This window comes from Crocodylus porosus, unplaced genomic scaffold (genome assembly GCF_001723895.1).
Source record: "Crocodylus porosus isolate Cpor-Errol unplaced genomic scaffold, CroPor_comp1, whole genome shotgun sequence".
Lineage (NCBI taxonomy): Eukaryota > Metazoa > Chordata > Crocodylia > Crocodylidae > Crocodylus > Crocodylus porosus.
The window spans coordinates 25,822,411-25,834,773 of NW_017728914.1; the positions used below are offsets into that span (position 1 = coordinate 25,822,411).

The 12,363-nt window shown below is 40.8% G+C and overlaps 1 protein-coding gene across 1 annotated transcript in view; it reads right to left on the reverse strand.

Moving 5' to 3' along the window:
- RAD50 (RAD50 double strand break repair protein) overlaps positions 1-8,895 on the reverse strand; it is a 36,843-nt gene extending 27,948 nt beyond the window's left edge. Inside the window, exons 1-6 of the mRNA XM_019534726.1 lie at positions 8,841-8,895; positions 5,516-5,699; positions 4,799-4,882; positions 3,376-3,527; positions 1,799-1,984; positions 1,431-1,635 (exon numbers count right to left, since the gene is read on the reverse strand). Coding sequence (XP_019390271.1) covers positions 1,431-1,635; positions 1,799-1,984; positions 3,376-3,527; positions 4,799-4,882; positions 5,516-5,644 — 756 coding nt within the window. The 5' untranslated portion in view covers positions 5,645-5,699; positions 8,841-8,895. The remainder of the gene's footprint in view (positions 1-1,430; positions 1,636-1,798; positions 1,985-3,375; positions 3,528-4,798; positions 4,883-5,515; positions 5,700-8,840) is intronic.
- Positions 8,896-12,363: the final 3,468 nt, after the last annotated feature.

The window sequence follows — 12,363 nt, forward strand, 5'->3', positions numbered from 1 at the left end:
ATAGAATATTGTTAGAGAACTACATTCCAGAAAAACACATAATGATCTACTCAAAAGAAAAGCTACAGGTATAACAACTGCTATATTTATTTATATTAGTTGTAGCACTGACATATGATATGCCATGGTACATGGGTAAAGTAGGTGATAGGTATTATGTTCTTAAAAGTCAAGAAATACTTTTTATACAGATTTTTTTTGTTGACTGGTGTTTATATAACAAATTGAAAATAAGGAACAACTGGGTAGTAAGCAGTGTTGCAGAAAGGATTTGTGGGTTATAGTGGACCCCAAACTGAACATGAGAAGAACTAAAGGGAAACATGACAACAATCTTCAAATAAAGTAAAAATATTTTATAAGTACAGGTGACTCTCGCCATTCGTGGGGGACACATTCTTGTCTCCCCCGTGAATGCCAAAATCTGCCCTCAGCTGATGGGGGGGGGATGGGGACATGGTTCCGGCAGTGACGGCAGGAATGCAGTGGCAGGAGCCCAGCGGCAGCAAGCGCAGAGCTCCCGAGGAGCTCCTGTAAGTGTATAAAGTGTATTTAAGATGCGGGTTTGGCATTCGCGAATATCTGAAACTGCGAATAGTGAGGGTTTCCTGTATATCGTGATAAATTGCTTTCTATATCCACCAAGGAGGTATGAGACAGTAATTAAGGCAGGTAAGTGCAGCTAGGAGGTTGGAATTTAGATATTAGAAAAAACCTCCTTGTTATAAAGAGCAGTTAAGCACAAACCAGGTTACATGATGAGGTTATGGAATCCTATCCCTACCATGGGTTAAATGGTCAGGAATGGAATGATCTAGGTACAAATAAACCATTCTCAGAGTGGGAGAATGGATTAAACACCCCCTTTTAGTGCTTTCTTTTTAATGATTATTTGAAGGAAGGTAACAAGAAATTTTGCCCTCCTATGACATCTAGTAGATACTGAAATGAATCTTCAAAAAACAGCTGTTGAATAGTCGAGTTGAAAATTATGAATTTCAACCAAAAAAAAGTTTTATTACAAACTAGACATCTTAAAGAGATGCTGATTTCAAGATTTGGCTGGAAACCCCCAAATGAAAGTAAATGCATTTAAGAATCTTCCCTGCCTAAGACATTTAAGAAGTATTCAAATTGATCCAAGATGGTGTAAAGATAAAAGCAGATCATTTCCACCACAGTTCTGAATAAAAATTTTATACATACTTATGACAGATAATGAAAGTATAAAACAGCCTTTAAACTCTGGCATTATGCATGTCACACTGATATACAACCTACATCACACTGATAATGCAAAATTAAGCTTGAGATTTTAATCAAACAAAAGTAAGGAAATTCCCATAGCAACTAACCTTTAATTTTCCCTTATTGCCCAAGTACAATATTACAATATGATTTTAATTGCATTGTCATAGAACCTAAATTACCTTTAGAGGATCAAGCTGATTCTCAATAGATTTTACATTCTCCTTAGAAACAGCCAGTTGAGTTTCCCTACTGTTAAGCTGATCCTGAATTTCACGTGCTTTTTCTTTATTCTGTTTTAGATACTTCAGTTCTGTTTGACACTCTTTTACCTTCTGGCCTTGCTTCTGACGCACCTGACGGAGAGTATCCAGTGCTTTAATATACCTTTAAAAAGAAAGCCAAGAAAGAATAAATATCAAATTCTGTCAGAACAGACACTTCATCAATGAATGAAACCAACACTGTAAATGTTTTTGTCTGAACATTTAAACTAGTAAAGGAAAGAAATATATTACTATAATTAAGTTAGTTGTAGGAAGAAATTAACCTTGTTGCTGAGAAGATCTCATCAAATTTCTGTTTCAGAGCTTTGCCTTCACTTAATGGCCAGTTTGAATCTTCTTGATGGCAGAAAATGACATTATTAATTACTGATTTGGAAACACCAAGGGAGCTGATCATCTCTCGGTCAATTTCTGCACACTTGGAACTCAGGCTGACCTTTTCTCCATGCCTATATTGCATAGATTAAAATAGTACACAGTAAGAAAAACAGCACTGGTTGCTGTAGACAACGGTAGTTCTATTTTAAAACAAATAAATTTTTATATAATATTAATTTTTTCACTCTACCTGCTTCAATAAAACTTAAACTTGAAAAAAATAAGTTGTAAAGTTTATCAAGTGATAAACGCATTTTTCCCTTCATTCTTCCCTCACTCTTCCGTTTTAAACATAAACGTATCAATTCCAGCACAATGATTTTTTACATAGCACATCATTATTTCAAACATCTTTCTGTAACTCTAGGTATATACAGCCAAACAAACTAACACAAGGGCAAGGAGAGGTGAGAAGCAGTGTCGCTCCATCCTCCACAGTAACTGGTTTCATATGTCTACTGCTATTCCACTGAGTAGAATTCAGGAATAAGCTCCCTTGATTTGGTTTCCACTTACTACAGGATAGAAGCAAATGTAGAAAATAACTGATGTGCTCTCCCCACCCACCCTTTAACTTGATATCATTTGTTCAGCTGCCTAATTCCCTAACGCAGCAGTTCCCAAACTGATAGACTGCACACCACCATTTTAAAATGATACAACCTTAAGTACTGCTAGCAAATTTTTGCTATTAAAGTAATTATAAAAACTCTGTTAATGTATACCATTGACAGGTTGTCTGTGTACCACCAGTGGTATGCATACTACAGATTAGGAACGGCTGCCTCAATGTCATGGTATTTGTCTACATCACAGGTAGGCAAGTTCTTCCAGCTAGAGGCACAATGACCCACCCCCAGGTCAGAGGCAGCTAGGTGTTGAGACCCAGTTGCTGTCACTGCTCATCTCTACAGCAGCATGGGAAGACTGCCTGCAGCTGAAACCCCTCATCTACACAGTAGCAACTGGTCAGCACTGTGATTTTCAACCTTTTTTCATTTGTACACCCCTAAAAAATATCTAATGGAGGTGCAGACACCTTTGAATTGTAAGTGTAGGTATCCACATACTTCTGATCAATCACAGTAATGTTTTACAGACCCTTTAGACATAGTCTATGGACCCTCAGGGGTCTGCGGACCACAAGCGAAAAACCAGCGGGTTAACAGAACGAGCAGAGGGAGAGAAACCACACTGAGCAGCACTAAATAAACACTCCTTTAAAAAACTATCAGAGGTGGGGGTGCTGAACAAGAGACAGAATGGGCTATAACCAGAACACTTATCAACCAAATGACTCCTCCACCACTAATATGAAGGAAATTAAACAGAGTTCACATACTACCACTTTCATAACACATTTTCACATGCATCTACGGGACCTCGGAACCCTTACATATAAAGATGCAAGAAAAAAAACAAATGAAAGCTCAATTCAACAGACAATGTTTAAAACACTTACTTTGTCCTAGTAATTACACCTTCAAGAGTTTTAAATTCTGTTTTCTTGCCTTTCTGGGTACAAACCATGGATCGCTGGACAGCTACAAGCTCTCCGTTAACATCACGAAACTGTAGTCGAATCTGAGCTCTGACATCTGTTTCGTTGGCGACCTTTAACAGTGACCAAAAACGATTTTATACAAAAGGAAACATCTGTGAGCATACAATCATATATTCCACCACAAGGGATGAAATTCCACTAAAATCAATGGGAGGCTTCAGTGAGGCCAAGATTTCACGCAATTTTTTTTCCCCGCCCCCCCTCACACTGAGGTCAGTTTCCAGGGTCCTGAGGCAAAGCTCACACTTGATTATCCTTTTTACCATATCTTAAAATACAAACACTCCAGGCCAGATGAAGCGTGTCCTCCCAAAACTGACAAAAACATGCATTTTTCAGTGGAACTATTTACAAGTGCAGTATTACTAGGCCCCATGAACGTTGCATGCCTCCCAGGGGCAGTGGCAGGGGGTGGCAGTGGTGAGCAGGGAGCTCCTGCAGGCAACTGCAGCAGTGTTGGCAGCGAGAGGGGTGGGGGTGGCAAGCGCCAACCTGCAATCACCCGCAGATGCCGCCTGTGGTGAGCGGTGATCGTCCACAGGTGCCACCAGCAGTGTCCAATCTCAGGGGGTGCACATGCATCAACGTGCACCCCCTACATATTGCCAAAGCTAGGATCACATCCTAAATTATCCAGAAAGCCAAGTTCTCAACTGTAGGTTTATTGCATAATGAACCATTATCGCAACTACAAAAAGGTTACCTCACTGACAACACGACCATGTTTAAACCCATATAATCCAAGTGTTCTAGTTTATCAATGACAGGGAAGGAAATGCATTGGAAACATTATATGTACAGATACAGATGCTCTGTATGAGCAGACATGATAAAAAATGGTTATACCGTGCACTTTGTATTCTAGCATACAATTGTTTTCTGGCAACTAAAATTTTTAAACTATATAATAAGTGAAAATGATACTGATTATTCTTACACTGGGACTAAACACAGTTTTTAGCATGTTACTCAAAGGTGTTAGCTAACAAGTAGACTTATTTGGCACTTTGTGTAGGCACGTGTGTGGAAAACTTTCATAAAGTTAAAATTAAATAAATAACTGTAGATCAATCAACAGTTAAAAGGGTTAAGAGTATAAGGAAACAAACCAAGAAAAGTCATATAAAATGCTAAAAACAAATTCTATGTCATTTTTTCTTTCTGCCCTCTCTTAGATTCCTATTCCTTCAGTTTTTTAATTGAAGTAGAATAGTTAATTTATCTAATTATATTCTACAGAAATGTCCTTAGTTTTTCTCATCCCAGAGTTCATTCTATATTTTTAGTAGTGCTTAGACATACAAATTGCCATGTCTCTTACCTTTGGATCATGAACAAAAGAATTTCCTTTGGTACCTGGAGGGAAATCTCCAGTGGATATGTATTTAAGGCATTCAATGATAGTCTATGGAAAATTAAAATAAATCTGCATCAGTAAGATCAATGGAGAACAAACAAGATGTTAGAATCAAGAGAACACAGTAACATAAATATATTTTTAAAAAGCTTAATGACAAGCAAAAAAAAAAAAGTAGTAATGTAAAGTGTATTCCTTCCAAAAATAACAAAATTTTATGATGATAAAATAATTCAGCAATATGGCACAGTCATTTAAGAGAAATAATACAGACTCCATGGCTTGACATGTTAAAACTATACCGAACAAAAATACTAATAAATGTACAACAGGGCACAATCCTGAACTGGAGGAGTTATGAATTAGGTTATCTAATACATCCTTTATTTTTCTAACTTCTAAAGCTCTAAACACACTGTAAAACACCAAACAAAAATAAAATCCCAAACCCTAATACCTGTTTATAGAATAAGGCTTTGATTTTATAATACATGCTGACAGCCCCCTACGCCTACTGTGAAGCTTGCTGCTGAATCATTGAAAAGTGAAGCCAAAATTATGTGAATGTTATGTCAGTCAGTGGGGTTTATTTTGCCTTCCAATTCATATGAATGATTATTCTTTACATGATGAGCTTTTGATTATTTAATTTATACCTTTTTGTGTTTGTAAAAGTCTTACCGTTTTTCCTGCACCATTTGGTCCAACCAAAATGGTTAAGGGATTCAAGAAAGAGATAATTTGCTTGTCTTTGTCCTCTACCCCAAAACTCCTAACTCCAAGGATGCTCATTTTCTCAATCTTAGACATTTCTGCGAAATATTTTTCTCCTTTTCTGAATCCAGGAGTTTAAGTTTCATAAATCCTGTAAAATAAAGGCAAATTTAGTGAAAAAAAAAAAAAAAAAAAAAAAAAAATCGAGGTGCCAGAACACCATACTTATGAGGAAAAGCTTAAAAAAAAAACCACTAGGATTATTTAGTCTGGAGAAGAAGAGATTGAGTGGGATTTCATAGTCTTCAAATGCTAGAAGGGTGATTACAGAGAGAATGGAGATAGGATGGAGCTTTTCCTGTGGCTGTAGAGGACAGGTTAGGAACAATGGCCTCAAATAGCAGCAGAAGAAATTTAGGTTGGAGATTAGCAAGAACTTTCTGCCTGAGGGTAATCAAGCATTGAATCAGGCTACCTAGAAGTGTGGAATCTCCATCCCTGGAAATTTTCAAGAGCAGAAGAGTTAGACACTTGACTGGAATAATTTAGTCATGGATAATCCTGCCTTGAGCAAGGAGCTGGAGCAGAGATGGCGCCATGAAGTCCCTTCCAGCCCTACTTTCTTTTGATTCTAGACCTATGTTCTCCGTCAAAACCTTGCAACATAAAAAGAAAAAAAGTGTAATTGAAGAAAGCAATATGATTCCTCTGTTATGTGTGAAGATGTGGATTATAGTCCGTCTTGTAGTTATACCTTTAGGGCAATCTTCATTTAGAGATTTTCTGTTCTAAAATGTCAGATAATACAGGCCACGATAAGAAATTTAGTGTTATTCCCTTCACACATAAAATGACCTTACTCAGGGTTATACCATTTATTTGGCGCTGTGCACCAGATTCAGACCATAGGGCTTCTCGCAGGTCAGACGACGACCTCTGGTAGCAGGGCAGTGATATATAACTGCTGGAGCCACTACACTGATGTAACTCCAGAATTCAGGGGGCAAATGCCACCACCACTTGGCCCTGCTTCTCTCCTGCCACAGATTTGAGTCTCCATCAGTGACAGAAGACCCCAAATTCCTCAGGGGCAGGTAATAATAATGTTTACCCCTTGGGTACCCAGGGCTGTGCCAACAAGTCCTACAGGCCACTTTAACCCCTTGTAGGCTGCATACAGCCCACAAGCTAAGTTTCTAGCAAAAAATACTGAATTAACCTCACCTAAAAACTGAGTTAGAAGTTTGGGTTGTTTGGCTGGCTTTGCTCAGGAGTCAGCAAACAAAATTACGGAAAAACACCTTTCTTCATAGTTGCATAGTTAGTAGGGTCGGAAGGGACCTGAGTAGATCATCAAGTCCGACCCCCTGCAATGCAAGAAAGAGTACTGGGGTCAAACAACCCCAGCAAGGTGTTTGTCTAGCCTTGTCCTTAAGACCCCCAAGGTAGGAGCCAGCACCACTTCGCTTGGAAGCTGAAAAAATTCCAAACTTTGCTGTTAATCCTCAACATGCCTTACGAAAACCTGAAGTACACAAAGATTATTTTACACTATTTGTGTTTATGATGCGACATACCAGCTTGTTTAATCAGGCCTAATGCTTTTAAATATTTTCTGGTAATATAAGTGATGTTATAGCTGTGATGGACCAGAAATTACACAAAAGGCAAGGATTTCCTGGGGTGGGGTCAGGGGGACTTTTACTAGGACCAATTATGTAGTTGAGAGACTGGAGTAAAGACATCTTACACTCAAAAGCTTGTCTAATTTTATCCCAACTACATTGGTTCATTAAAAGATACCACACTAAGAAATCCTTACCTCTAAATATTTTGTCTGCATTAGAAACTAGAAAATACTCAGCATGCTTTACAAACACAGAGCTATAATCTGGCAGATGAACCCTTGTAGCTATACTGAGATCTGTTCATATCTTATATATCTACAAATAGACTGTTAGCCTATAAAGAGGCCTATCTACCCTGTCTTCTGAAGGGCTGCATGGACAAAAGGGCCAACCCACATGGAGTCATTACAGGACTGCAGCCATGTGTAAAACAACTCTTTCCCCCACAACTATTCATTGATAGTCAATCATATTTACAGTGGAGTCTCATCTTATGCAGGGGTTAGGTTCTAGAGTCAGTGTGCAAGGCAAAAATTGTGTATAGTCAAAATTACCCTTAAAAATCAGCTGGCCTGCATCAAACTCCTGCTTGGCCAGCGTGCACAGCCTCCCAGCAGGGCTGCTCCCAATATAGCTGCTTGGCCCTGTGCACAGTGCTGCAGGCTGCATGCATGCTAGGTCCCAGAAGCTGGCTGGGGGTAGAGGGGAGCTGGGGGGCTTACCCAGTGGTACAGTCCGCTCCCTCCTCCATCCAGCTTCTCCTGCCCAAGGCAGCCTGCACAAAACTCCTGCCCTGCCAGCGTGCACAGCTTCCCAGCAGGGCTATCGGGCCCGTGCAAAGCATTGTTGGGGGCAGCTGCAGAGTGAATCCAAAACAACTGGCACTCCGGGGCATACGCATATGATGAATTCACATAAGTTAGATGCACGTATGATGCAACTCCACTGTATTTATACTCCAGGAATTAAAAAAGAGGCAAGAGAGAAGGTAATGAGAGACAGAAAGAGCAAGGGTGGCAATGGGGATGGCCGTTGTCACTGCCTGGAGGGGACGGCCAGGGGTGCCTGGAGGATGGGCTGAAGGGATGAAGGGCATGAGGTCACTCTGCAGCGAGACAGTCACAGAGGAGTTGGGCTGGAAGGGACCCCCCCAAGGTCACCCTGTCCAGCCGCCTGCCTGAACAGCATCATCCCTACCCAAACCGTCATCAAACTCTGCACGGGACGCCGACAGACCCCACACACGCCAGATCGCACACCCCTGACACTCCCCAGACCTTGCATCCCAACCTGCAGCCCTGACATACACCTGACCTCGCACCCCAACCTGCAGTCCTGACACACCCAAACCTGCCCCAGGGGAGCCAAGGACCTGCTTCTCTAGAGGCTGTGATCCTGAGTGGAGGCCACCCCTGGCAGCCCCAGGCTCAGGCTTGCACCCTGCAGACTGCCGGGGTCAGCGAAGAGTCAGTCTAGAAGGTGCACCCGCCCCCCCCTTGCCCGCCTCTGCGGCGAGGACGTCCTGCATCTCCCCCTGAGGCGGCACCGGGCGGGAAGTTCCCCGCGGGCGGGGGAATCTACGGCGCGGGCGGCGCAGGCCTTTCCCTGGAGACGAGGGAACCCGCGCCCCTGCGCTCGCCCGGGAGGAGAGTCCCCTGCATCACCTTCCCGCGCGCTCCGCCGCCGCTGCCCGGCCTCGTCCGCCTGCGCATGCGCCGCCCCGCGCGCGGGGCCTTGTGGGAGTGGGGCGGGGCTGCCTTTGAATCGCGCCAGCGGGCTTCTGTGAGCTCCGGTGCGGCCTGCAGTGTCCTGTCACGCGTCACTTTGGTGACTCCGCAGCGTCCTGGAGAGTTACGGCGCCAGGGCGAGCCTGGCGGGCTGGCGACCCTAGGCCTTGCATTCAGCTTCGTTTTTGCCACTTGTTCTTTGCTCACAAAGACTCTTTGAAATACTTTATAGGACACTTGCTTCCTTCTGAATTGTCCCTTTTTTCCAGCTCGTCCTCTCACTTGCGCCCTTCGCTCTTTTCACCGCTGCAAGCGGACGGTGGAATAAACGTAGGGAAAAATCGTGAGAAAATATGCAGTTTTCCACAATGTAGCTCCCATAACACCTATTTATAATTATATTATTATTATTTCTCCACAGCTAATTGGTCCATTGACTCTGGGCCATCCTTGGCTCAGCTACTAGTGCTGGCTGGGGCTTGTCTCACTTACGGAGGGATACCTGCACATGGATGTATTAAAGCTTTTAAAATTATTATTTTAGATTATTATATACTGCTTCCTTGATGTTTAATTAGTCATTTCAAAACTTGATCTCCCACTATTTTGGCCAGTAAGTGAAGTTAGCTTAAACTTTAGCTTGCTCCAAATAACAGCAGGCAGTTTCTGAAGCCCAAGTAACACATGACACATCTTTTCCAAATCCTAGAGTGGCTTCTGTCCAGTTTGTTCAATTTCCTCTTACAAATGTTTCAAGTCCTTCATAGGCTGGAACCAAAATATCCCAGGAATCTTATTGTTTTCTCAACCTCCCGCTTCCCAAGAGCACTCCATTCACCACAGATATGAATTTGTCTAGAAAATCAGCACCGTAGACTGGGGTTGTGTGTCGGTTGTAGAATACTTACTGGGCATGTCTATATGTACTCTAATGAGCCATAATTATGGTGCATTTAGTTTAGTACCTGTAATAACAAGTACAAAATAATGCACCATAATCAGCGGTACTATGCAGTAGTGCCAGCACACATCTTTTAGGTGATGGTAATGTGCAGTAGACTAATTCTACTATGTGTTAATGCATTAGCATGGCTTTCACCATGATGTGCTAATGCACAGTAGAATTAGTCTATTGTGCTTTTAGTGTCTTGTGTAGACACACTCTCTGAAGATCAGAGTATGCTTTAGTCTGCCTACTTTCAGAACCTTTCCTTTTGACAACAGCCTGACCAGAGTAACAGGTTGCTGATAATAATTACATACATATTTAAAAGTACAAGCTAAAAAAACAAAGAGAAAGTAACAAGTTTTATTTTTAGTTGCATGCTCACTTGCTCTGTGATCCCAATCATATTCTTGGAAATCATGCATGCTTGGGAGGGGACATTTTCCAGAATTGTGGTTCATTATGTTGCTCATAGTACTGTAAGTAATATACCTCTCTTCCAGTGACATCATGATCCAGGAAATGGTTTTCAGGTTGTTGAGTGATCTACAATTTGTGACACTAAGAAATCTAAAAATAGTCTATAACCAAAACCTACAATTCTACAAAAACTCACCACAGAACTTTAACACATAGTGCAGGATTAGGATACAGTTTGGTAGTGTAGTTTACTGCACAGTTATTTTTAAGGTTATTTTTGAGGCCAGGGGGAAAAAAAAATCACATTCACATTGTATGCAACGTTTAAAATTTAGTATAATTAACTTGAGAACTCCAGTGCCATAAGGTATTGAAGCCAAGGACATAAGGTGATTCACAAAAGGATTCGACATCTAAATTAAATATACCTCTGCTTTGGGTGTGATATAAGAACTTAAATCAGAATACAAATATCTGTTGCATTAAAAATAATAATTATAAAGGGCTTTACATCCTCATATATAAAAAACATCTTTTATCTTGGATGGTAATACAAATCACTGTATAGTTATATGCTCAAATATCATGGTGATGCAGTATAGAAGCCAACATAGATGGATTTTTATTAAGTAGGAGAAAATGTCCCATGTGCACAGAATATTATAATTGTTTGTTACAGAAATGTAAGCATGTGATATTGACAACTGTTGGAAATAAAGTATCAAATTATAGGGACCATTGATAAGATCCAGTATGGCAAATTTTTCTGTACCTAAACACTAAAAATAGTTATATCTATTACAGTTCATCTTCTCAGTTGCTAATGACTGAAAAACTTCTTGTAGGTTGAAGTGTTTCATGGTGTCAGCCCAAAGTTGATTTTTACTAATATTGGAACTGTTTGAGTTATTAAAATATAAACAAGCAAGCAAACAAAAGCCCCAACTTTTTTTTTTTATTGCCCAGTGAGTTAAAACAAAAAACAAAACAAAACAAAAAAACACCTTTCTATGCAATTCCAATTGAATGAGAACTACTAATACCATGTATCTGGTAAAATTAAAAATAAATAAAAAACCCCAACAGATTCTGTCTCTCCTCACCCCACCCTCAATTAAATTAAAAGAAAAAACAGAAACAAAATGTTGCTTCCAAGTATATCTAAGATTGGAAAACTAAATGCCTTATTAAAGACCCTTTTTATTTTCTTGCCACAAAATCTACTTGCTATGGAACTTTTTAGCTGAATATGAGATATTCTTTCTTGGCATAAAGAAGATATCAGATTCAGTCTGAATTATTTATCTTAGTTTAAAACAGCTACATAATTAGAAAAATAATGCAGACAGAAGTGACAATTTTCACCTGAGTGGTCACAGAAAATGGTCTACAGCCATGAGCAAGCACAGTTGCAGGCTGCTTAAAAGTGGCCAATCAGGTGAAAATCTGAACTCATTGCATGAGGGGTCAAATGAAGGCAGTTCAAAATATAGCATCATCTGTAACTTATGTCTGCCCTGCCCCAGCACCTTGAGCTGTTTTCAAAAGAGGAGGAGGAAAGGGAGCAGAGGCATTTCAGTCTGGGGTTTCTTCAGCCCTTAATGGAGGGTGGGGCAAGTGTATTGGAGCTCATCTGAGGTGGGGGGCTCCAATACACCCATACCAGTCTCCAGCGATGGCTGGAGAACCCTTAAAATGAGCTCCCTCTTTTCCTTTTCCTCCCTTCCATTCTGAAACAGGGACAGGCTGGTAGAGAAGAGGGGCCCTTGCTATGGGAAAGTGGCTGCAGCCAGCAGCTAGATTCCTCTCCCCCCTGGAACCAACAGTGAACTGTTTGGTCTGGGGAATGGTTGCAACTCAGAATACTTCCCACAAAGCATTTTCAGTTACAGTGGGGAGCTACACTTCTGTCAAAAGTGATGTTTCCTGTAATGTGTGCTTTTCTTTGCACTAGTCTGCATTGAACTGTATTTATTGTGACATGCATGGCAACTTTTGAACTCTTAGGAAATTAACAAATAGATGCAGATAAAATAAATACAAAAGTGTTAGATGCAACAGGCCAGACCTCTGGCCCACAGGCCAAATCTGCCC